General features: G+C 41.7%; 1 protein-coding gene across 7 annotated transcripts in view; it reads right to left on the reverse strand.

Moving 5' to 3' along the window:
* Nucleotides 1-27674, reverse strand: part of NCKAP5 (NCK associated protein 5) — a 390172-nt gene that overhangs the window by 232678 nt on the left and 129820 nt on the right. For all 7 annotated transcript variants that reach the window (XR_011680422.1, XM_071435389.1, XM_071435391.1 and 4 more), the window contains exon 3: nt 14275-14348. Coding sequence is in view for 6 of the 7 variants with exons in the window: in XM_071435389.1 (XP_071291490.1) it covers nt 14275-14348 (74 nt within the window). In the remaining variant the exon portion in view is untranslated. The remainder of the gene's footprint in view (nt 1-14274; nt 14349-27674) is intronic.

A 27674-nucleotide genomic window follows, 5' to 3' on the forward strand; every position in this document is an offset into this window, starting at 1 on the left:
AATTCTGTATTTAGCTTATATGATTTGTTTCCTCTCTTTACAAGGAATGGAAAAGCATTTGTGGTATTCATGGCAAAAAAAAAAAAAAAAAAAAAAGTATTTTTGGTTCACCACCAATGACCAGCATAAAAATGTACCAAAAAAATCCTCAGCATTCTGATTACTGGCTAGTTATTCCCCAACCACATTTAAAACTCTAGACTGCCCATTCCAGCATTTCAGTGCAATTTTTATTGACCTACTAACCTGCAACTCTGGGAAGCCTGGAGCTAAGAATGCAATAATGGCTAACAAATACAAGTCTCCAAACAGAGTGTAATAACCTTAAGTAAACTACTGCCAAGCAAAAGTCCTGCAGATCAAACAGTTCCCACGAAGCCTTATGCTATTAACTAGCAAAAGAGTCCCATGATATCTCCATAGTCATGCACAATAACAGAGCACTGTGCTTCTGTTTACTTACATAGCTTATCTGCAATCCAGTAATGTATACAGCCAGCCCCTCCGATGTAAATCACTCCTCTACTTCAGGATACTTCCCTTGTTAAAACTTTGCTAGCTTCCTAATGATAAACAGGGGGTTTATCTGAAATATCTGGTTTTAAGGGATGGGCAGTGGACACTGACAAAAATGGGACTCTATGGTTACATGGAGAAAAAAAGTTGATAACATGCAAAATAAAGTTTGCAACAATATGGTATTTATGTGGCTCTGCATTTTTCCTGCTGCAAGGCCCACTCACACTTATTCCACCTTATTTCTGTCATTCCCTGGGTAACCCCATCTCGGCAGATGGATAGTGGAGCTAACATCCTACCACAGCTAAAAAGAAGAATCAACAGCTAAAAGCCTCATGGCCAGCAGTGGGTCACTCAACACTCTGTGTTTACCTCACACCCTACAGCTTTGTGTATTTCAACTCATCTCAGAAACGAGTTTCACTTCATTTTCTTTTCTACCTAATAGACTTCTTCCATGGGGACAGTCTGCATCCAGCTATCAGTGCAATGTGAAGAGGTCAAGCCTTAAACAATCAGGAATAAAATTAAAACAGAAATAAAACTCATTAGGATGCTCCTTCGCGAGGCAGAGAACGCGAGCAAAATCTCCTGCCTCTGAAGCAACAGGGCTCGAATGCCGATCAGGGAGGAAAAGGCAAGAAAAGAGCGTTGCCCTTCTCCCCCGTGCCGAGGAGGGGCTGAGCCCCGCGGCGGGGCCGGGCGCGCAGGGGGCGGTGCGGGCTCCGGCCGGCCCGGTCCCGTCCCGGCGCTCCGGGACCCGGCCTCCCGCCGGCGCTGGCTGCGGCACGGCCGGCGGGGCGGGGAGGAGGCCGGGCCGGCGGCGGGATGCGGCGGCTGCAGGTGCCTCCCCCCGCCCGCGGGCCGCGCCCGGCTCCGCGCAGCGCCGCGGGCCCGGGCGGGGGAGCGGCGGGCGCCGCCGGGGCGGGTGCGGGGCGCCGGGGAAGGGGAGGAGACGGCGGCGGCGGGGCGGGCAGGAGGCGCGGCGGGCAGGTGAGGGAGGGAGGGAGAGAGGAAGGAAGGGATAGAAGACTGGATGGATGGATGGATGGATGGATGGATGGATGGATGGATGGATGGATGGATGGATGGATGGATGGGGGCGCGGGAGCGGCCGCTCCTTACCTGGGGCGCGGTGGCGCATCCTGCGGCGGGCGGGGGCCGCGCGTCCCGGCGGGCCGGGGAGCCCCCCGCCGCCGCCCCCCGCCTGGGCAGAGCGCCTGCCGCCCCCCGGGCCGGCCGCCCCGCCGCCGCCGCTCGCCCGCTCCGCTTTGTTCCGCCGCGGCGGCTTCTCCTGCCGCTGCCGCCGCAGCCGCGGGACGCGTAACATGTGCCTGGGGAGGGCGGGCGGGCGGGCGGCTGCCCGGGGTGGCACTTTCGGCGGGGCGGGGAGCGCGGCGGCCGGGCCCCTCCGCCCCCGGCCCCGCGGAGGAGCGGGGCTGTCAGATCCAGCCCATCTGCCGCGATCGCAATCGGTCGCAACTGAATGGCTCCGGCAAATCTGCGGCGGCAGCAGGGGCTCGGCGCGGCGGGGGGGTGGGGGAGGCCGGGCCATTGTCTGCGGCGGCCCCCGGGTGCCCCCGGGCTGGGGGCGGCGGGCGGGGGCTGCCCGGGGCGCCCGGGGTGTCCGGGAGCCGCGCAGCCTCCGCTTGGCCGCACCGCGGCCGGGCAGCGCTGCCTCTGCGCTGCCCGCGGGATGGAACATCCTGGGGAAAGCTCTTCCTCCGCACAGCCCCGGGTGCAATGCTCGGCTGGAGCTGATGCCGTCCCAGCTATCCTCGAAAGTTAGCAGAGAGGGGTGAGCTGGATGCGCCAAGGGGCAGCGGCTGTGCCCATAGGGCTGCTGAGGGCCCGGTGTGTGACACACAGGTGAAAGAGTTCTGATGGATGGAGACTCACAGGCGTGCACCGCACGCTTTTAAACCTCGTGGTATAGGAAAATGCAGTTCCAAAAAAAATCGCTGAAATCTTTGGCATCTGTTAATCCAAAAATAGCAAGTCAAAATTTTTTCCTGGTTAGAAGAAAATCTAAGTGGTACCTGAGCCAGTTATTTGTCGATACATGGTGTGTGTAAGAGAACCTAAGATATGGCAAATGTGAGAGAACCTAAGTGAACAGTGAGCAAGAGTTCAGGCAGGATTTCCCAGTTTAAAGAGAGAAAGTGACAGATCATGGAAATAGGGTGAGAAAAACTGACCTAATGCAAATGAGAGGCAGTGGGTACACTGGAGTGAAGAGACTGCAAGAACCAGGGTGCAAAGTAAATCCTCATCTATGGTGCTGAGACAAGAAGGAAAAGGTAGAGCTCTATCTCAGAATCAAAGACAAGTAGTGGAGAAGCAGAACTTCAAAAATGAAGGTGGCAGGAGTTTTTCTGGATTTTGAATTTGGAGGTTTCTTAGCAGAGGATCTCAGAAGAACAAATCATTGCATTATGCTCAGATTTTACTTAATAAATTAGCTGTGGCTGAAGACAGTGCAGTAAGTTTGAGAAGAAATATCTTCCTGTGGTGGTACAGAAAACAGTCTTTTCAGCTAAATGTGTTGCTATGGTGTCTTGAGTAAATCCACAGCCAGATCTCTTAATGCAGGTTTTCTTCCAAGTTGGCAATTCCTTTTTCCAATGTGAAATGAGAACCTCCAAAATTACTTGAATCTGTCAAACCTGTAAGTTTGTCCCTTCCAGGATACACCTTAATCTCTTCTAATAAGACACAATTGATCCATTCTCTGAGGGCTGATCTAGGGTCCTGGGCTAGTCAAAGATCTTGGGTTTAATTAACTGTAATGAGGTGAAACACTGTGAATCACAGTAGATGATAAAGTGATGTTCTTAAATACTGCAAAACTCTGTGACAGAAAGCTGCAAAGTAGCATGGGACAGGAACTAAGCATCATGGCACACAAGAGGTCCTCTCCAAATCCAGTAGAATTTGGGGTCTCCAAAAAGATTGTTATTCTCCATTCAAACATGTTTTCATCATTTAAACCATGATCCTGTCTGCTGATGTGTTTTAACTGCTTTGTAGTGTAGAAAAACACCTTGAGCAACTCTTGTAAGAGCCAATTTGCCTACTGAGTAGAAGATATGTTAATTTTCTGTTTAAATATAAAAAAAAAAAAAACAATAAAATGTAATCACCCGATAATGCCTGTTGCTCCTTTCTAATTAGTGATTGAGACTGCAAATGCAGTGTGGTTTTTGAGACCTGGCTAACGTGAGTGACTGCACTGGATCTGTCCAGAAAGTTTGTGTAATTCAGTGTCATTTCACTGGCAAAGCCCAATACCCAGGGGAAGATCCAGCACTTCACCTCTCTCTAGCCCCCTGGGAGCTCAGGGATCTCCTGACCCAAGCTTGCCCTGTGTGTGTTCAGTACATCTCACTAGCTCCCTTTCGTGGCTGTCCAGCCCCTAACTGAGCCCACAGACACTTAAAATCCATGGTACCATGTCACAGATGCTCTGATGCTTGTTTAGATGAAAAGTCTTCCTTTCATTTGTTTTTCAATGTGCTGCCTGTTTTCATCCCACAGCCTGTGTTTCTTGCACTGAAAGAAGCAGTGGACGAGCAGCTCCTCTCCATGCTACTCACATTTTATCTGTCATTCCCCTGCCTGTGTTCCTGCTGTTTCAGACTGAACAGTCCCAGCTGTTCCATGAATGGAAACCAACTCCTGCTTATGATTACCCTTTTCTGTCCTCCCCTGAACTTACCCAGTTTTTTTGCACCTTTTCTGAAGTGGGGAACAAGAACTGCAATTGGTACTCCAGATGTAGTAAAATCACTGGCATCATCATGGTCCCTTCCTAAGGGTGGTACTGCTAATCTTAAAATATTATCCTACTCAGGGTCAAGTCTTTCTATGAAGTCTGCAAATTATTGCATACAAAGTTTCTATTTGAAGACCTCATCTTTCCATGATTCTCCTTTCCTGAATTCCTAGTGAAAACATGGAATAGTTTCACCGAACAGCAGCTAGAGGGATTAAAAAAAAATAAAAATATTGCCATTTGTTAATTATTTTCAGGCCTAAACTTACATTCACTGAAATCAAGAGTGACAGACTTGGTCTCTTCCTCTGTAACTGGAAGTGATTTAGAATTGAAAAGAACCAATATTTATCTACAACTTAAAGCTATAATTACAACTTGAAAGTGTTTTTTATGCATATGGAGCTGCACTCTATCTGACTGCTGAGATACTGTTCTTCTATGTCTCTTCAAGATTAGTAGTATCTCAGTTTCATACACAGCAACAAGTATATGTTCCAAATCATTATTTCTTGTCCCTAGGCTTGCACATTTTTGTCTAGCATAGGCATTTACAAGATAATACACCAATCTTCAAACAAAATTCACGACTTGGCTCACCATTGCTTCTGAGAGATACAAAAAACTGCAGTGCTCATACTTAAAAAACTGAAATGAAGTAGATGATAGCATTAGCTCAATACACTGCTGCTAGCCATAGTTTTAAATTAACCAACCTAATAACTGGCATGGGCAAATGCATGATTTGGGGGATTTTTTTCATTTTCTCAGAGACACCAAGCTACCATTGAAGGGACAGATGCTTCCTAAAATGATTTCTGATTCTCAGCTGGCATAATGTGCATTTATGTGGAGGTGATGTACCTCTGCTCACTGCTGCATTCTGCAGCTCTTCCAAATGGGAGAGACCTGGGAAAGAACAGGAATATTGGCAGGTTGGAGGTGACACATTTGCACAGTAGTCAATAATGCCAAAACAACCAAAGGAACTTTTAAGACAGTGTCTGCTTCACAGAGAATCTTCATTGGTCAAAAATCTGGGAGGGGAAAGAAACCTCCCAAGATGCAGTTATTAAACTTCACTCATTTCTTGTCCTTCTATTAATATTTCTACATTTGCTTGCACAGGACTGAGGCTGTGTATGGGTGATGTAGGACCAGATTTTCAGATGTTCTACCACAAGGTTACACCAGTGGTGTTCTGGAGCTCTGTTGAACACGAGCAGGGTAGAAATCATGTGAGCTGACATCATTAATGGAAACAGTTGCTCTTTGAGGCTGACACAGGGCACTGTTCAGCGAGACCTGGGGCACTTCTGCCCTTTTGAGGACTTCAGTTCAGCTCTGGGGACCGCTGCCTGCACGCCTGGGGAAACTGCCAGGCCAGGCTCTTGCACAAAAAGCTGTGCAACAGAAGTGACAGGGACACTCAGGGAGTGCCCTGTCCTGGCAGGAAAACTCAGTCACTGGAGGAGAGGTGGCAGAACAAAGTGGTCCCCAGTAACCATGCTGGCATTTCCCAGGAAGGCAGTCTGGCTGCTGCCTCGTGCTGATGTGTGCTAGCATCAGCTCCTGCTGCTAAGGGGGACTTTCAAACCAAAAAGGATTCCATAAAAGTTTTCTCTGGAGCTCAGTGGAGTTCGAATGTAGATTCTTCATGGGAATTCTGAGTGTCTTTTGAATTGGCTGAATAAAGGGTCAAGTGCTGCCACTTGCACATTTCCACATTGCAGAACAGAAGTGAAGTCATGACTTCACTGTCACAGCAAGGATACAGCATTTGGCCATTTTTTCAAAAATTTACAGCTGTTATTAGGGGAATTGATACTGTTTACAGCCTCTGGTGTGTTTTTAGGCCAGTTTCTCCCAGGGCTCTTCAGGAAGATAGGTACTTCCTTGGCATTTAAGATCTCCCAACCAGGAGGAGTGGAAGATCATAAAAATACAGGAAGTAGGAGCCACAACATACGTACTTATGACTTTCAAAAGGGCTTCAGAGGCTTTTGGCTTGCCTGACAGAGGACTAAGAATCTACTGAATAAAGAACACTAATGGATTTATTACAGCACCATCAAGAACTGGACTGGGAAGAATTTGTAAGGTAGTATCAAACTTCCTCAGTACAGGGCAGTAGGAGCACATACTGATTCTGGCAGGGTGTGGAACAGATCAGCTTCTCCCTCTGCCATCTTTAAAGGTGCTACATAAATGACAGCAAACTGAACAACCTGCAAAAGCTGGCATCTCCTTACTGCAAAGCATTTGGTGGAGCTCAGTCTGGGGTTTTTATTTTTTGTTTGTTTGAGTTATACTTTCTGAATTCTGCTTAGCTAATCAGGTGGTAATAAAACTAAGAGCCCTGCATTTTGCAAGCTTTTATTAAATTTTGAAAATCTCCGGGGAGTATCTACATAAGCAAGAGTTAGCAAATTGTGAGCTACACAGATTTAAGTAAGAAAGAACTATGTTCATGTCTTTAATATGTGATGAATGCTGCTTTATATTTGAAACCTTGTCCCCAGTGGAACCTATTACAATAATGTTTATACAGGTTCATGCTATAAATGCATGATATTTTCCCTACAGCAGAATATGTTGGAATGTACTCCTGATTAAAAAAAAAAAGTGTGAATGGGTGATATCCCAGAATCTGGATTGCTATAGGCACAATTATGCCCTTTTATTAACAAATGAAGCAATGAAAAATATAATTTGTTAACAAAAAAGGACTTTGTACAACAGGCAGAACTGATGAAAATGCACCCTGAATCTTTTGCACCACATGGGAACTGGAAATCAGCCAAGTCCTACAGAATTCAGGGAAACTGGATCTTCAAGTGCCAGTGTCACACAAGGCCTGGAGCTGCAGTCAGAGGTGCTGACTGTCATGGAAAAAAGCAGGAAGATGATAGTGATGGATCAGCACATGATTAAATAGCAGGAATAAGTGGTGTCACAGCAGCACAGGTGTTCTGCTTTCAATTCAAGCCATATTTGTCTTGTAACAGGCCCAGCCACATGACACAGGGTCTACATCCATGGTTTTCTCTATGGGAAAAACCCACTGGTTTCATCAGCACAGGACATCCATGTACTTTAAAATGAACTGCCTGAAGAGAACAGGTCAGAGCCCTTCTCTTCTGCTCCCCTTGCCACTGCCCATCCCCTGAGAGGGGACATAATGTAGTTTATGCTGTGGAGTGGCAAGGGCCAAGGACAGGAGCTGGAGACATCCAAAGAAAGGTCACTTCTTCCTCACCTCATCGTGGTATGAACACAAGAAAATGCTCTCCCATTGCACAGCATGGGAAAAGGCTGCCACCAAGTGTGTTTTAGGCCACAGAGTTTTTTAAAGATTCAAGAAGTGATGTGGGAACTTCATCCTTCAGACTGAACAGGCTGACAGTGTGCAGTGCTGTGACTGAGCACAGCAAAGCTCTGCCTTACACATGGATCTCTTGTACAAGCTCCATTAATTTTCTTTGTTAAAAGGGAATTATATTATCTCTTGTTGCATCCTTGGGGCTGAGGAGATGAAAACCATGTCACACTTAGTGTGGAACAATGAGGCCCTGTTCTCAATTGGGGACTTAAGCTCTTGTTTTAATATAATTTAGGGGAAAAAAAAGGTTGAGCATTAAAGAATGAAATAGAAATGCGAAACTTGATTACTTAACTTCTCTTTCACAAGGAAAGGTGCTAACCTGACTTGAATAACTTCATATACAATTTCTCCTTGACCTTTTCTACATCTGCCATCAGCAGTGCCCTATTTGTAGAGTTCATCAGTGAAACAGATCAGTAAGGTACCATTCCTTTAAAATTAATGAGTTTTCCTTTTCTTTCTTAAACCCACCATGCCATCTAAAACCCTATCTCATAGCCTGTGACTGTGCAGTACTCATTTCTATAATACATTTTGACATCCCGGTTTTATAAGGACCTGAACTCTCAGTTGTTGCCTTGATGTAAATCTATAGGTTTTCCTCTGCCAAATAGGAGCCAGGGATCTGTGTAAAGTTGTTCAGTCTTAGAGAAGACTTCAGGGAAATGCCACTATTACTCATTGAAATTATTCTTTGCTCTGTGAATAAAGCCAATAACATAATTGGGATTATCTGAAGAGTGAAATACGATTCAATTTGACTAACCATGGCTGTGTGCAGACATTAGTGGAAGAGTAAATTCAGCTCCAAATAATAAAATGAGACTGGGGTCAGTTTCCTTTTGGAAACATTTGATTTCTGAAGAAGAACAAGGTCATCTCAGAGCACCAGCACCCAATAACTGCGTATTCCTTTCTTTGGATCCTTGTGTGGGTGTGATCTGGGTTTCCCCTCCGGGTGCTGGCTCCAGGAGCAGCTGCCCTGAGGTTTCCCTGCAGGGCTGGGCTGGGGTCAGTGCTGTTCCCCCATGCAGTGCTGCAGCAGTTGTGCAGCGCCCAGTGCTGCTACCTGGGCCAGGCTGCACTGCAGGGGACAGACAGAACCCTGCCACTCGCGCTTAGTGTCAGACAAATCCACTTCACAGCAGGTTTTTTCTTTTTCCCCTAACCCTAAATAGCCACTACAGTAATATGTATATCTGCATACACAAAAGAGTTTGTTCTTAGGAAAAATCTTAAACAAATGCAGAACCATGCCGGGATTATACATTTCATTTCCCAGCATACAAATGAGGAGCTAATTTAGTCTGGGCTGTTCATGCATTTTGCTTTTAACAAACATCCATATGCCAAATAGACCTTCCACATACTTCCCTGCTGGAGTTTTTTTTCCTTTCAACTTGGTAGGGAACATTTGTGATCCTTATTCAACCAAATATATCTAAAGAATATATTTTGCTCAAGGCCTTCTAGTTTATAATTTAAGAGAAACAAAATCAATTCATGGCTCTGGCAGTCTCGCTATTATGACAAGTATACATCTGTGCAAAACTACTCCAATCCCTAATTAATTACAGAATGTTATTAACATTTTATAATTTAGCATTGGTTAATTTATTTAATTCCATAAACACGGCCATATGAAGTTACTTTTTATGGACCACTTTTTCATCTTTTGCATGCAGTTCTGAAATCTGGGTAGTTTAGCATAGATACAGAGATATTTGCTTGTATCAAGATTATTTTCTGTTCAGATGGTTCTCAGTCCTTTATGTAATGACTTCAATACTGAGGGTTGACACTTCACTCCTGACTCATGCAGCACTGATGAGCAGTGTTAATGGGAGTTTTTTCCAATTAGAGGAAACAGGCTGAGAGTCCTGTTCTTTAAAATTAATACTTTTATTAATATATAATGCCAATCATCTTTCTCATTACCAGGGCCCATCAAGTTGAGTTTAATTTTAAGTCAGCTTAGTAAATACATCTCCAAAATATGCCCTGTTGGAGTTAAAATGCTGAAAGAGATTTATTTATTGATCTGGTAAAGAGCTGCACATAAAATTGCTATCAACTTTAATCAGATGAGGACAATTATTTTATATGACTAATTAGTGGAACTAATAAAAAATCTGAGCAGGTATAAACTTCTGTGAAGCATTTATATTTTTTTGAAAGACAGTGATGAGTCTTGATTGAACATTGAGATCAATCCTCAAATAAGCACTGTTTCTACTGCAACTGCAACAAGAGTTCTAGCAGCTATTCAGCCTTTTCCTGTGCTTACATATTCAGTATTTATGGTGGATTTACATAGTCCATCAGGTTCATTTGTAATCTTTAAACTATCCTCTCTTACTTTTTTATGACCCTATTAAAAACACAATCTAAAAGGCAAACAGTAAAAACCTTGCTTTTCTCTATATTCACTGTTCAGATTGCTCTCAGCCAATCTGGTCCTGAAGTACTTTTGATAGCTGTGGTGTGACATGGGCATGGTACTGGGGAGCCAGAGGAAGCAAGGGGTTCTCATTCACAGATAACAGGGTGACAGTGTTTTTTGTGGCCTGTAACCACATCTGCAATGCTCACTGAACCATCCACATTTATACTCAGAAAAGCACGTTTGGCCAAAAATAAAATACATTTTTAATTGGTATCCTCATGGGAATATTTAAACACCAATCCTCTGTTAAAATGCTCATCTGAAGCAGTACTGTGAGCTCTTTAATATAACTTTGTAGCTTTACATGCTTTTTATCTACATTTTTGTGTGGTTTTTTTACACATAAGGTCACAAATCAGAACCTCAGCTTTAGAGAGATATGTATGTTACAATGTTAGTTGGAAGAACCTGAATTAGTACCTGGTGACTGAATGACTCCTAATTGCCAAATTCACTTCTACGCTACCTCATTCAAATGCTAAGGAAACTAAAAGGAATCAATGTTTGCAGGGGTTTTACAAGTTTATCATATGAATCTAGCAGTGCTGTAGAGATGTAGGGAAAAAAAACGCAAGTAAACACTACCCCAGCAAAACCAAAGACTGATGAAGAGGCAAGAGGCAGGCTTTAGTGGCTAATAGCACTAAACACCTTTTTCCCGGCTTTGTGTGTTGCCAAGGTGGTATGACCAGACAGGTGGATCAAGAAGCAAAGTAGAAGGAAGCCTCATGCTCTTACCACACCTCACCACACCACACCAACCTCTAATCATAGACTACAGCAAGAATTTAGGAAGATAATTCTTTCCAAATACAGCCTATAACTCACATTAGCATCATAGACCAGAGGCAGTGTTTGTTATGAGAACTTGCAGAATGGGTTAAAATGGGGGTTTGGCCCCAAGACCTGGCTACTTACACCTTCATTCCCCTCAGGCCAAGTTACTAAGCCCTGGCAAGAAAAAGATGCTTTTGCAGAGCATGACCTTATTTAGTTGGGGTAGCACTTGATTTTTTTCTCAGCCTTCATTACTGTAATATCATACACAGGGTTTTTCCTTTGTGTGCCATGCAATTTATTCCCCTAAGATTAGTCTTTTTCTAGTCAAGCAGTTTTAAGCTAATCACGGTTGTTATTTTAATCTGTGCTCACCATTAAGAATTCTCACTGAGCTATTTTGCTTGCTCGCAATTAAGGCTTCCCAATGGAAGCTCATGATTACAGCAAAGGCAACCTGTTTAATACTTGGCACCTCTTTAGTACACAGCCATTAAAACCAGGAGCACAGAAGCATGCTAATGCTGCTGATGAAAGCAGAGCAGATCTATTTAACAAACTCTGGTTTGAATATACAGCATAGGAGAAATGCAATGCAATCCTCATGTGCAGTTCTGGTCCCTCCCCTCTGTGTTTTACATTTCTGTAATAAGGTGGGGAAGTGCTGTTTGACCTTCATTAACTTATTACATATTAGTCATGTCTGAACTGCAGCATGTCCTCAGGCTTTCACCAGGGCAGACTGAAGTGTTGGTCCCAGTTCCAGTAGCACTACAAATAAAATTCCCTGGAAAGGTTCTCAAGACCAGGATCTGACCTTTGCTTATTCAGGCAAGCATCCTATGCTGAATTATGACTTCTTTCTGCTGTTAAGAGAATTAGTAATTGCTGCCACTGATCGATGTGTCAAGACTTAAAAATTATGATCTACCATCAAATCAATTAGCAAAGACTGCAGGAGCAAAATTTTGCTTCTCATGTTGATTGTCCATGTGATTCTGCCATAAAGATTATACATTAGCTGAACTAAAGCATTAAATGACTAGTAGAAAACAATATTGCAAGGGGATTCCACTCACCTGTCCCAATTCTGTCCTGTTTAAAGCTATTTTCAGACAGGATAGGGCATAGAAATCCAATATAATATTTTCTTTTTTTTTTTTTAACTGATACATGGAGATGCACAACCATTACTGTGCATCACCTCCAATGGTAAATGTTGGTGATTTACATTGATGGGGGCCAAATTTGTCTCCCACTGGGTAAATGTGTTGAGCTCCAACCTGAGAAATAGGTTTGACAAGTCAAATATGCTACCAGTAATGTGAAAATTACTAGTGTAAAATGTTCAGTATAAGAAAAGCTGTGTTAAATAAAATCTGCATCATCACAAACTACTGTGGTATAGTCAAGTTTTAAGAAGAAGGAATCTGAAGCTGGATTAGAGGTCTGCTTTAGTGGAAAGCCATAAAACATGACCTAACCATTGCCAGTCCTCCTGGGACAGCAATTACAGCAATAAATGTTCCACAGCAGATGCTAATGCCGTGTGTAAACAGTTGTCCCCTAAACTGAAAGGAAATTTTGGCCCCCACATGCCTTTTAGGGTCCCATTGTACGTGCGGAGATGTAAAGGAAATGTAAAATTGATATGCACACCATGGCAGTGGGTTTAGTCTCCTGTGCCTCAGCCTGGGCCATCAATCTGTGCTGGCTGTGAGCGAGGCTGCAGGAGCCAAATGGGCAGGATTTGTGTGTGTCAGGTTGATGGGCTCACCCTGGAGCCGCGGGGTCATCGGTCAACGTCAGGTTCAGCGCCCACTGACCCACTGGGCTCAGAGCATGCAGTCACAAATCAGGAGCATAATGAAGGCTGAGGAGAGGGCTCTGCTGATTTATTAGGACATCTGTCTGGCTGTAGACAGCCCAGCACTGCCCCTGTGTAGTGCCAGCTATTAGCATAATCCTCACCATGAAACTTCTCCGAGATTTAAAAGAGAGGAATAAAGTGTTGAAAGCAGACTGGCTGAACCAGAAGGGTTTTTCTTGTAGTGTTCATTACCAGTCTTAATTTTTTATGCCAACACACCATAGAAATAATAATAAAAATAAATAATGTTAAAAATAAATTAATGGTTTTGGTTTTTCGAAACCACTGAATTTTCAGAACACAACTGTATGTCTGTTTATAATAAAGACACTACCCCTGCTACTCTTCAAAGACTTTAAAATATTTTAATTTTTTATTATTCATTTATATTTAATCACAGTAGTGTCATCTGCATATAATGTTATCACCTTCATTCTTACAAAGTTAGTCTCCTGAACTCTGTAATGTTAAATGAAAACTCCAACTTTTTGTGCCAATTATATTTGGCTACTTTTTAAGAAAAGGGGGAATTAAGCACAAACTTTAGGAGTTTGCCAATAAGTCAGAGTCAATATCATAAGCTGGAAACACTGTGATACTAATTTATAGTAGTATAGGTCAAGAAATTTGTGAGGTGCAGACTAACTAATACTGGCATATGCAAAGTTACTCCTTTTTTGTACATGAGAGGCATTCACCTGGAAAATCAGACAGATCATTATTTCTCACTTGATCAGAACTAAGGTGAAATAGGTTTCAGTCTATGAACATTAAATTATTCCCTGAAGATACATTTATATTTGATTGTGTTTTAAAAGACTGTCACTGTTCATATGTCTTCAGGAAAAAAAAGTTAAACATTGCATTAATTGCTGTGAATGTTGAAGGAATTATACCACTGCTATTATTCCATTTCCTTTGTATTAAATGTTATGTTAGATAGTATTTAAGCACTTACCAAATTTGCAGTAGGCAGCATAGAAACACCCACCAGCATGTGGCAATCCCTGCTTTGCCTAAACCAGGGTGAAGTCTGGGCAGCATGAACAGAGAAGATGTAGAAAATCCAGACTATCAAGAGCAAAATTGTAAACCTGTGTTTATTTTAATTTCCAAACTCTCAATTGGTCGTGCTACTATGGTGGTATTTAGGCTAGATTTTGTGTGTCATTCAATGAAAACATTTATATTCAAGAATATAAGACAATTTCTGAAATTCAGTCCAATTGAAAGAATCTGAAGTAGAGTTAGCATCCACTGCCTAGAAACTGTAACATGAATAAACCTGTGCATGTGTGCAGCTGCCCTGATTAACAAAGGCAGGATTCCACTCGTGTGTGCTGCCCTGCTACTTCATGAGCTAAGATTTGGTAATCTGCAAAGAATTAAAAAATGGAGAAACTGAATAGCCAATCATTCATTTGAACTCAAAAATGGAAACTATGGATTGCAGTATCATTTCCAAAATAGCAACATAAATAAGCGTGTGGCACAGTACTTGCCTCCATAAATTCCAGCGTTGTTCTTCCAGCTGAGTCACTAAATGCTCTATGTATTTGTTGGAGTCCATATATTCCTAAAGGAAAAATTATTACAATATTAGTTTTTCAATGTTCTAAGGATTTGTAAAACTTTGAGTAAAAAGCAGTCAGAGTCAGTTTGTGGAGTGCTCTTTGATTTTGCTCCCAAAGTTATCCCACATACACAGAAATCACAGTGATGTAAAAATCTAGATTAAATTCACATCTGGATTTATATGACATGAACAGGGCAGTAGCATAATGCACACTTCAGAGATTATTTGAGGGGAAGACAAGAGGCACTGAAGATACACAAGCAGCACAAATAAATTAGTCTACATATAAATTCATATCCATATTCCAAGCCCAGAATAATAATTTCTGGATCCAGACTGAAAAATAACTGCCCAGCAGTGCAGTCATTGGTTTTGGTGCACATTTTGTTTACTTTAGATATTAATCAAAGTGAACTGAATATTTGACTCAAATATTTATTTTATGGACAGTATGAAAAATACTACAGCATGTACCCTATTTGAAAATGAAGCTATAACTCAGCCCCTATATTATTTTCCAGTCCAACTTTTGCAGAGGCAATAACTTGAAATATCAGCTCTATGAAAGCTCCTGTACTTGTGTCTAGACAGAACTTCTGATAAATAATCTTGACCAGATGAAAAATTTGGATTTTTTCCCTATTGAAGCCTATTCTTTAATTCAATGCAAAGAGATGATGTTTACTCTCAGCAGAGAAATCTGTCAGTAATAGAAATACACCACCTCATTTCCAGGAGGAAGGCAACATCAGCGTTATTTATATCAAATATTTCAGAATGAGCCCACAGAATAACATGATATAATATATTTGGATGACAGTAGTACCAACACAGTCACATTACTATTATTCTGAAAGTCTATCAGTAATAATATAACTGTCCTGAAATATCTCACCAAAGCAAAAATATGCCTTAAACCTCATACTGCAGGAAATTGCAAGTATTGGAGTAAAGAATCCATCTTCACTTTCTGGAGACAAAAGCTCCATTTTTATAGCTCCACTGTTTTACCTTTGGACTCATCACAGAACCACTTTGTGAGGTTCCTGTTTGTGTTAGAAGTTGTCTCTTTACTGTTGTTATTTCTTTTGTGTACAAATATGGATTTTTGTTGCAAAGTGGTTGGTTCTTCTGAGCCATTTATCTTCATGACCAGGAATGTGAGACAGAGACTGTACATCATTGTGTCTCCTCAAGGTGAAGATAAGTGTTAGCTGATTTTAATGATCATAATTTATATATAAATGTACATTTTTATTTTTCAGGACTGGAATTGTTCCAAGTGATTCCATGTTTCTGTCCACAGTAAGCAAGAGTAGGACTCAGCTCCCAAGGAGCCTCTGCAAAAGCATCTCAGCCATATCCTGTTCAAACTGCATGGCTTGAAAAGCTTTGGGTATTGCAAAACTTTCCATTAAACTCTGTGGTTGCCCCAAGTTTAAATTTCATTCTAACTGCTGTAAATAGAAGCATTACATAGCTGTTTCTTTCAGAACACATTAAATAATGGAAATCCTGAGAAACGTCATGAGCTTCAGTGGCAATTAAACAGGAAGCTTCTTCTAAGCTAATTCTAGTAAATTCTGCAATACACATATATTAGAGTTCACCAAATATATACTGTACAAATATATAATGATGATTAGTTGCAGTACCAAGTTCTTTAAAACAAATTGCCTATTTTAGTTTATATTTTTTACTACAATGAATCTGGCATAAATTAGTACCTTTACATCTTTTTAATGTAATATTAAACAATATTCCTGATTTATTCATCAGTGCACTTTGCCCTACAGGCAAGATGGGATCAGCAGTTTTATTCTGCATAAATTCTACCATGATAATATAAAAACCTCAGTCTGAAGCAATTTTCTTAAAACTGTTTTCTGGAAATAAGGACAATGGGGAAAAGAAAACCCTGTGGTTATCCTATATGACTGCTGACTTAATGTTAAGGTTTTCCTGTGACAGATCAGAATTATTATTCTGTTTCTCTTTAAAAGCCAGCAACCTGGGAGTATGTAATCTTGTCAGTGTGCAAAAGTGATGTAAAAAAATCAGCCATGATTTGATGGTGGTTAGCAGCACCTCCTTTCTCCTGGCACATTCATGTGCCAGCTGTGTCTGCAGCAAGCCATCTGCTCCAGACAAGGCCTCTGTCCCTAAGCCCAGGTCTCTGCTCTCTTCTCTTATCAACTGTCCCAATAAGACAAATTCTGCCATCCCTGGATCAGGACCCAGTGTTATCATTTTGTCAGTGTGAAGGAAATAGCAAACAGTCACTTGAGATTTAGAGCAACTTCGTGATTTAGAATAGCTTGGCACATTCAGTGACAGCAGAAAATGTGAGTAAAAACCCCAAAGTAATCACACTGGTTTATGGTTGGACTCAATGACCTTAAAGGTCTTTTCCAACCTAAATGATTCTCTGACTTTATGTTCAACAAGACAATGTATACAGTTCATTAAAGCACTTCACAGTGCCCAATAGATCACACCTAGAGGGGAAATACAAGTATTTTGTGGCTTCCTTGGAGCTCTGTCCTGTGAATACTTGTGCCATGCAGGCTCTGAGTAGCACAGAAAACTGTGGAGTGTGAAAGATTATGTGAAGCCTCCTTTTCTGATGTAAGGATAAAAATCATTTAGGCAGACATGATGGTCCTCATAATAGATACTAATGAGACAGACCAATCAAATGGGAGAGAAAGGCTGTAAAAGCACAGGTGCCCCATGGTTTCAAAAGGAGGTCACAATTCTTCCTGCTCACCTTAGAACAATGGACACTGCAGAGCAGGAGGGCATAAAGCTGTGTAAGGCCAAGCCAATATTTCTGAAATGACACAGCGTTTTTAATCTGAAGTTGGAGACTCCAAATCAAAGTATTTATGTACATTTGATACTGTTATATAGCAATTGTGCTGGTGGTAGAATTGCCATCCTTGCTGCTGTCCACACCTGGACTAGACCTCAGCAGCCTGCACTGCTGGCTCTGCTTGGAGTCCCCCTCCTACCTCCAGCCATTCCTCACAACTTCCAGGATTACTGAGAACTTCAAGATTTAAACAAACAAAAATTTAAAATTCTTTTCAGAATAATGAGTGAAACCTGTCCCTTTTCTTCTGATGTAGTTACCTTGTAGTCATGAGAAATTAACTGCTCCTTCTATCCTCCTGTGATGGCACTGTTTTAAGGACAAAACCTTCTGTATATGTTTAAATGCAGTAGAAAATCTTTCTAGCAGCTGCATGTATTCTGGCATGCAGGAGGAGATGGCATGCAAATGTCACACACAGCTCATCTAATTTAGAGAGCATTTGAGAATTGCTTCACCCAGATTATTGCTGATTTGAGTTGAAGCACAAGCCTAGAAACACACCTAAATATGGTTTTTTTGACAGAACTAACTATCTCACTTTGCAATGCTGAATTGTTTTGCTAGTTTTTTTAGGGTTTTATCTTTCTTTTCTTTGTTAGCTGGATGGCTGTCAGGAAAAAACGGAGAAGAGAAAGGAAATGAAGTGCCTCCACTGAGGCCCGGGATCCTCTGCTCGGTATTTTGGTTGGTTCCTTGGGTATTTGTTCTGGCATATCCCTGTTGTTGTGCTGGGCAGGGTATCAAAAATTATCCTGCACACAGAACATTTTCCCATCCATTGTTACAGAGCAAGCCCTTCAAGCAACCTTAGGCTCCCAGCACAGGAGTCCCTGGCTGGAAGCTGGAGGTGATAAATTCAAGCCAAAGGAATAGTACACAGCCTCTGCCTCTCTTAAGGAACTTGCACAGCTTGGTATCAAAGAGAGTTTAATGAGCTTAGTGAGATGTGAAAAGGATTAAGGATACCAGCAAATCACTTGATTACGTACTTAATTCAATAGGGCCACTCAGGAGCTCGCCTGGGCTGCCCTGGGCAGCAGGGCCGTGGGTGGGACTGGCCTGTGGAAGAGGTTTTACAGCAACTTCTGTGAGCCAGAGAGAAGTTTGATGAGAGGATCCATGCTTATCCCTGAAAGAATTTTCTAGCAAGGTCATTGACAGAGAAACCAAGAAAGGAAGGAGGATAAATAAGAGAAACCTGCAACTGTCTATAAGCACTTTGCTTGTCTCTCATGACCAATGAATGAAGTGTAAACTTATGAGTTTTGTAAGAATGTATAAAAAGCATGCATGCTGTAGTAAAAACAGGTTTGAAGTCTTCTGAAAATGGAGTGTTGCTTTGCATTGTGACCATCTCAGCTATGACACTGGCCCCTCCTGCAGCATGGACACCCCAGCTGAGCTCCCCCAAACCCACACACCTCAGCCAGGCACATGGGGACACAGCCACTGTCCCCCTGCCAACGCTCTCCTGTCCTGAGCAAGCTCCCAGCAAAGGGCCTCAGGCACAGCTGAGATGCCTGAGCTGTGCAGGAAACAGGGAAACTGGGACAGAGACTAGGCTGGCACTCATATTCCTGCAGGTCAGTTTTGAAGCAGGGCTGGGAGGTAAGCATCACATTCAGCCCTGCACAGCCCAGAGCTTTCCATTTTCCCCTGGCACATGGAATTGCACTCCTGGCTCAGCTGGAACAAACTCTGTGCACACAGCCCTAGCCCACTCTTCCACAACACTTCCTCTTGATTCCCCTAATATTTCTGTTTGGAAGCAGGCAGGATTCAGCATGGATTTGGCTCCTGGGCTCCACAGAGGAGAATGTTGGTCCCTGGGGAGCAGAGAGAAACCAAATGAACAACGGGATAAGGGCCCAGACAAGTTCCTCTGAGAGTCTGGAGCCATCCAGCCCTGGAGACAGGGAGCTGCATGCAGAGCCCACAATCATCTGCTGCAGTTCAGGAAGTCACATTTTCACAGGGAAAGGTTATTAGAAATCAAACAACAACAAAGCTGTCTGCAGCTAAACAGCAGACTGTTGCAATTAGGAAATGATGTTAGCAGAGCAACAAGGGGGACATCTAAGCTGTTACACTGAGTGTGGAGACATGAGTAATTTTTGAAGGATCTTGGAAGAATGCCCTAGGGTAAAGCTTTAAATCTAGGGAGAGTGACTTCAGAGAATATTATAACTTTTGTAAAATATTTATTTTTGTTTTCATCCTGCTGCATAAACCCTTGAAAGAAAATAGACTTTTTTCCAGCAGCCTAAGAGGACACACATATATATTTATATATATATATATGTATTCTTCTCTAGACAGTGTTTTTCATATCCAATAGCAATGAGAATTGAGAGAGCTTTCTGTTGCACACTAAAAAGAAATCAGGTATAAAAAAATAAAACCCTTTAGGAGTAGTCATTTTTCACTCCTTTCAATACCTGGCTAGACTACTTACTTTTGGTCCTAAATAACAATGAAAGCTAAACCGTGTGGCTTAGAGAAAATAATATCTTTTAAAACTGCCATTATTGCTGATTTAATTGTCAATATTTTAATTGTCAGTTTTATTAACAACTGGCATGAAAGTGTACATTGAGAGCCTCTGCAATGGAGCAGGGGGCTGGCAAGAGCCCTTGTGCACATTACACCATTATGGAAAAAGCAGTAATGATTATTTTAATAAATATATTGAGCAAATTTCTTAATTGTTCAAAATCACTTAAGCTTCAGTGAACAGTTCATATTACATCTCAGCTGCAGTGATTAAAACTGATTTACCGATTCATCTGAAGCCAGTTGTTTTCATAAACAATCAGCTGGGTTTTCCTCCTGCTGCTGCTTGGCTTCCACTTTGCACCCTATTACCCAGCACCATCCACAGACACAGCAGAGTTTAATAAAACCTGAAATAGCACAAGCTCATTGGCTGATAGGCAGATTCTGCACCCTGTGCTCTCTGAGGGCAGGGATAGCTCTCAGAGGGATGCTGTTCAGATTCACCACACTGGTGTTGGTGCTCTTTCCCCACAGGGAAGAGAATGGGGGGAGAGAGAATGCTGCAGTTTTATGCTTTTTTCCATCAGCTCATAAACCCTTCTGTTTTCCAGTAAGACATTTTCTAGGAGCAAATCTCCTGTCTCATGTATGTACCAGTATTCTGCCAGAGCTCTTCCCTGGCTCAGTGGACCAGTAAACCATAAGCTGGAAGGTGAGGAACAGATTTGGTAGGAACCACTACCCCCAGTCAGATTTCCAGGTGCTTGGCTGGTTTGGGTAGTTGCAGACAAATGAATATTTTTCCTATGCAAATAGCAAGCTATGTAAATTATGTCATTTCTGCTAAATATTGAGCAAATCATTCCATTTAGCTGTAGAAGAGGAGGAAACTGGACATTTTGTGCAGAAGGCAAATCAATGCTGCTTTTGGCTGATTTTCTTCCCCCAAAAGTATAAATCAGTGAAAACAAATACAAAGCATTACCTGAAATTTACTAGAGTAATCTTGAAATAGAAAAGGATGATATCATAGTGGGAAAGTTTGCATTTACATCTTCTAAGCTGTGGAGCTTTAACACCCATGAGCAGAGACATTGAGCAGCACATCCCTACAGCATCAACACAAGGATGTCCTTCATTTGGATGTGGAGCCAAAACTGTCTCCATAAAGGCCAAATCTCCATGGACACCCTCCTATCCCAAGGTTCTAGAGGCTGGGTAGGGCTTGACCCTGAGTGACAGAGCAGGAACTGCAGCAGATGCAGGTGATGGTGCAGAGTACTCATCAGTGCTTGTCCCAGAGGAAAAAAACCACCAAGAACCCTTTGAGCTTCTAGCCTACCAAAAAAGTCAACAAGACCATTGGATCAGCCAAAGATTTCAGCAGAAAATGGGAAAAATTTGCCTTTTGGTCAGGAAGAGGAATGAATACGGACAAGCAGGTTGTGTCAGAGCATCCTGGCTGTCTCTCCTGGGGAGGTTTGGGGCTGCTCTCCCAATTACTGCAGCTTATGGAAAGTTCTTGTCCGCACTGAGTATAAAATCTCTCTGTACAGGGAAATAGAAAATGAACAGAGAAAGTGAAGCTTAGCATAATGGTACATGTAAGAGTTCCTGGTTGCTGGAAGTTATTGATGACCATGTGTAAGTTAAGGAGGTGTCAGAGAGATACAAATGCTTATAGCCCAGCAATTCCATGAAGGAAAAGGTGACAGTGTTATTTAAGGCAACAGGAATTTGCTATTTAGCTAAAACAGACAATTTGCTATTTAGCTAAAACAGACATCCAGAGTTTAAAAAAAATAGCAGGAAGATGTGCAGATTTTATGAGTTTGCTGCTACACAGTGTGTATATTTACATGAAATAATTAGCTGTACTCTTGTTTATGTCAAATCCAATTTACATTAATAAACTTCACCCAGCAAACACTCTGATGCTGTAAGAAAATGCCCAGAAATGTTAGCAGCCTTAAAAATGCAGAGTAAACACTGGAGCATTTAATTAATCAATTCCTGACATTACCGAGTAATTACAATTTCTGAATCATTTCTTGAATGTTTTTTATGAATATAAATCAACCACAACACATGGAAGAACTGCTGGTGGGAGGCATTTGACTTATGTAGACATATGGCACTTGCATATGACTCCCGCTGCCTAAAGAAGACAAGGAGTTACAACAAGGACAGAAAAACATTCATGGGATCTATTGCAGAGTTGGGAAAATTTAACTCTGAGGGTATTAGGGACATTTGGGATTCACAGATAAAGATGCTTCTTTCTCAGAATGCATCAGACTTTTTAACTCACTTGGAATAACCACTGCCACCTATCCAACAACAAACTTCAGGACCTGAAGTTTTCTCTACCATTTTCTGTAATTCCTTTGTTATCACTTGTCCTCACATTTATTCTGGCAGCTTCTGATGAGGAACAATGTACATACACATAAGTCAAGCCTATCTTCATATGGTTTCATTTCTACTAAAAACAACCTAATAAACAAACAGAGTAGATGCTCATTCCTTCAATCATTTTAAGTCAATAGCAAAAGTTATAAAGTGTACACTGTATATAATCATAGGATGGCCTGGTTTGAAGAGCACCTTGAAGACCATCAAGTCCTAACTCCCCTGCCATGGGCAGGGACACCTTTCATCAGCCCAGGTTGCTCCAAGCTCTGTCCAACCTGGCCTTGAACACTTCCAGGGATGGGGCAGCCACAGCTTCTCTGGGCAACCTGTGCCAGGGCCTCCTAACACCAAATCTCAACCCTCTCAGTTTGAATCCACTCCCCCTTGTCCTGTCACTCCATGCTCTTGGAAGAAGGCCATCTCTGTCTTTCTTGTGGGCTCCATTCCCACATATAAAATATCTCAATATAAGGTTGGAAATCCAACACAATGTTACAGGCACATCAATCTCATGATGCTGAAATGTGTCCAAACATCAGTGGACAAAACAAGGTGAGGAAAAGTTCTGAGGATCTCTAGACCCTGACCCCCACTCTAAGGACAAGGATAACCTGAGGTTTAGCAAACCCCAAATTACCTTTGTCTGGATGGAAAGCAGGGAATCTGGAGATTAGCAGATGATGTACAGCACCACAGGCTGGGACCTCTTTTCCAAACAGATTTCACTTGCTTTCACCAACCACCCCTCTTTTGTCCACCTGCCGCAGTGCTCTGCTCTAACCACAAACATTTTCTCACAGAGGAGGGAACTGGTTATAGCACATTTTGAAAATTAATCTCTGTTTTGATGGCTCTGTTTGCAATGCCTCGCCTGTGCATAGCTATAGTCAAGAAAAGATTGTCTCTAAGTTAATAATGTGACATTGCTCAGAAAATCTCAGAAGATGCTTCCAGCACTCCACCCCTTCTTGGTATGCTGAATTTACTGGGACTACTTACATCCATCCATCTCATCTGCATGGTACATAAACACAAACACACAGAAAAATGATGGAACATGCAAATAAATATGCTCCTAAACATCCCATGTTCATTTTTCACTCTGTGCACGGAAAAAAAAAAGAAATTAATCTGAAGCTAACACAAAAATATACCTCTAAATTTTCATAGTTTATTATAAACAAAGCAGGAGCTGTGCTCAGAGGGAGCTTTGTCAACTCTGCCTGGAACATATTTATTGTCACTTCCAGGACTTGCATCAGGTTCAGCTTTGGGTATTGACTGATTGTAGAACACAACTGAGTCTAGGCATGGATCAGTTGTGAACTGCTGCCCAAATCACACTTTTTCTTCAACCCTTCAAGTCCAACTCATGGACTGATTTTCATGAGATATCCAAGAAAATAAAAGCATTCATTAATGCAACAGGGTTGGCCCTGCTCGTAGATATCTGAAGGTAGGAAAATTTTAAAAAAACACCTCTGCAACATTCAATATATTTTCTTGCAAGTAACTATTCAGTTCCATATGGGAGGAAGGTGCACTGTTCTGCAAAACAGATTCTTGTGAGGAGCTCACAGTCCCCATGCAGGACAGGCAGGCAGCACAATGGAACCTGACTTTCTGGGTCAGGGGATTAATCATAAGAAGTTTGGCATTTCCTAAGTGGTGTGTAGGCTAGAGAGCATCATGTGATCCTGGATGGAGATAAAATTTTAGTGTATCAGGGATTTAGTGAAAGTGGATTTAGTGGAAGGAAAATGTTTCACTTTAACGGCAAGCTATAAGCAGAGGGTTCAGTAAAATCCTAGAAAGGAAAAAAGAACTGGAATATTTGTGTCAGCAAGCAGCACACAGGCATTCACTTATGTTGTGTAGGCCTGTTAATTACTTAAGCCAAAGCAGTGCCTTTGGTTACAGACACTAATTCCAAGTCAATTCTGTGTGGAACAGAAAGAACAAAAGCACTGCAAGGACAATTTCTTGTTGGGCTGTAACTCCAACCCTGTCATCCCCACCAAGGCTGTAAAAACTCCCAGCCATAGGTACAATCTGGGATGGTGCAATTTGCACTGGCACATTTAAAAGACCCAGGGGCTAAGTGGGAGATGCCCAATGGCAGCAGGAGAGCTACTGGGGTGCATTTCCTGGGGTGAATTTGAATGCCAGTTGTTGAATTTAATGTGTAGGGGTAACTGAGCCTAATACAAAGCCTTTCATAAAACAGGAATTGGTAGGTTTTCCCCTTAACTTATGATGCAAAGAAAAACTCCATCTTCAAATCCTGTATACTATGGTTGTGTTAATAACCATTATTATCTTGTGCTTTTATAAGTGATGTGGTGCACTATTATGCTCTGTCTCCTGAACACTTGTTACTCCATTATGCCATGTGTGGTAGATGTTAAACAAACAAAATGATGCTGCTCAGTTTAGCAAGAATCTATTTCCTTTTGATAAAAATTAAAGTGAAACTTTCATTTCATTCAGCATTAAAGAATTCACAGGTACAATGCAATAGCAGTGAAATCAGAGCTGTAATTTACCTCCTGGTTTATGCTAATAATTTTTCTGCAATTGAATACTTCTGCACTGAATTGCAGATCCATCTCAAATGTTATGTGCCTAAAGATATTAGTTACAGTTATTGCAGAGCATTCTGTTTATTCAAATCAGACTGAAACAAACACAAACTGTAGCATGAAAGGCTGGAAAATATTTGCTTAGATAAATATTCATTGTTGGCTGCTACCAGGATATATAGACACAATTCAGATTACATGATAGCTTTTTGTTTTATACACCATCTTGCCAGTTAGCATGCAAAATGTAACTTTAAAAATGCCTTTAATTTTATGTGTGCTATACAAAGTGATATACTTAGCTGTCCATATTTCTTACACATGAATCTTTAATCCACAGGAAACTTAATAGGAATTAAAATTGGAAATATAAGCATAAATCTTTATATTTCTGGTAATACAATCTTGTCGTTAACTGAAGCTTACTGGAAAAGTTCTTTGTGTTATTTAACTGAATTACATTTTAAAGAACTTTACCATCATCAACAGGAAAATCTATGGCAACCAGTGATGAGTCCTGCTAGCCTACCCACTACTCTACTGCCAAATTTGTGATGTTTAGACAGTGTCTCTGTCTTGGGAACCAGAGGCAGAGACACAATTTCCTGCAGAAGCATTGGCTCTCATTGTTCTGGGGCAGAGAGAGCAAATTAAAAAGCCCACCATGTATCAATCATGTACCTAAAAGCACTTTTTTCACATGAAGGAGACATCCCATTTCCAGTGTGTAAGGGTGTTATGGGCCAGCTTCAGCTGGAATCACTCTGACCATGAGGGAATTAACTGAAGCCACCATTAGTCCAAAATGAACATAGACAAGATGCTGAAAGTAATCAGGTTTCACTCTCTACTGTTAATGGATGATTTTTAGAGTAATTGGACCAAAAGGTTTTCAAACATTGGTTTTAAAAAGTTTCATTTGGGATAGTAATTATTGTACACAAACACTCTGGAATGCACTGGCCTCTGCTATTATCTAGCATTTGTTAAGCATCTCATATTTTTGAGTATTCAAAACTAGTGTCAATAATTGATGTACAACAGAAAGGCTGAAATTCTGCATCTGAACTGTGTAGGTGCTCCATGCATGACTCACAGACAGTTTATTGCATGATTTTCACAAGAGTTAATGATTTAGATTCATTTCCTAAGCCTTAGGATGTTTGCGTGCATAGTCTAGATCAGAAATTCTGACCTCACTTTAAATCAGAGGAGAAAAAAACCCCAAAGCTTCAAGAAACTTTAGCAGTTAAGAGAGGTTCTAGCTGTGCTTCTTTCCCTTTCAAATCTGCATCATCTACACCAACATGCCCTTCATAACTGTTATTTTTGAAAGGGTTGATTAGAGTTGAAGGCTCTGCCCTGCCCCACAGCTCAGGCAGGGCAGGTCTCCCAGATGCCCAGCTCCCATCAGAAATCACAGGGGTAGGAATTTCTCATGTCTCACTCCTCACATAAAGAGAGGCCCACCAGATAAGTTTTCAGGTGTTACACACATCCAAAGCCATAAAACTGAGCTGCTGCCCCCACTGAGCTGTGCCCGTGTAATGTTGCACGGTTTTGCTGTGAGAAGTGCTGAGCATCTGCAGGTCTCCTTGGTGCTGCAGAATTAAACTTATTCAGGGGAGAAAAACCAATTTCAAAACTTTAGATACAGTCCTTAATCATTCATTTAAAAAGCATTTCCATAGCCATCAACTTGACAGTATCTAAATGAAAAGACTCAGAAAATCTCTTGTTTTCCAACAGGAAATGTGTTCAGGGAGAGACATTTCACATGTATAAAGAAATTTACAATAATCATGTCCTGATGACAAGTCTAGAAAAGGATTTACATCTAATAGGAATGATCTAATTTATCTTTCATACAGTAATACCCAGTGGCTATTGTGAACATTTTATTATGAAGGAAATCAAAGACAACACAAGAAAATTAATGTTTTAAGGGAAAGTCGTATGTTCCATTTAACTCTTCTTTTGACTGTCCACATAATGCAATGAGTTAATTTGCTTCTTTTCATATGCTTGAATAATAGAAATAACACTTTTCATAAATCATCTACAAAAGCTTTAAGAAGAAAAGCAAGCTAGTCAGTGTAAAATTCTTGAATTACTTCTATATAAATGCACATCATGGGTACTTCTGCAATTTCTCTCTTGAAGAAAAAGTCCTTACACTGAAAACCAACCTTTCTCCTCTTCTCCTTTCCAATTTTTTTTTTTTTAGTTTAGACCAAACACCTCACTACACAGCAGTAATATCATGTTTGGGACTCGGTGGACATTTTGTGACAAACACGTGTCCTACAGTCACTGCTTGGATGTGGAGACAGTGGCACACTGAGAGCAGTGCAAGAGCTCTTAGCAGGAAGGTGCCTCAACACTTCATGGTCAAGGACCTGTAGGGAAGCACTCAAAAGTTTTGCAGGTGAGCAAAGCCATTTCTCTTGTCTTACCTCCCTTTCCTCCAAGTACCCTTCACGACCGAGTCTTGTAAAAGAAAGCTGTTCCACCCAAAGGGTTTTGTGCAGCAGTGATGGGACAGAGCCTCAAAGGAAAGGTCTCCATGCACCTGGGATGTGACCTGACATCCTGATCAGTTCTCCTGTGTAGCCTCTCCTGATGAGGATGCTGGGGTAGGATTTCAGACAATGCCTAACCCTGCAGTGTTTACTTAAACAAACAAATCTTAGAGCTCAGTATGGCCTGAGTCTTTCAGTCCAGCCACTTTTGCCTGTGTCACTCCAGTTGTTGAAAGGAGAAGCACAAATCACAAAGGAATAAAAACAACACAGTTTTAGATGGAGCATTTAAACAGTTAAAGACATAGATAGGCACCTGATGAGATTTTAATGGGAATGTGCTCATTCTGCTTCCTTGGAGATTTCTGAAATGCCTCTTGACTTTTTGGTAAATTTTAAAAACTGTCTCCCCATTCCTCCCTGTGTATCCCAC

This window comes from Agelaius tricolor, unplaced genomic scaffold (assembly GCF_023055355.1).
Source record: "Agelaius tricolor isolate 1412-34295 unplaced genomic scaffold, bAgeTri1.0.p SCAF_10, whole genome shotgun sequence".
Classification (NCBI taxonomy): domain Eukaryota; kingdom Metazoa; phylum Chordata; class Aves; order Passeriformes; family Icteridae; genus Agelaius; species Agelaius tricolor.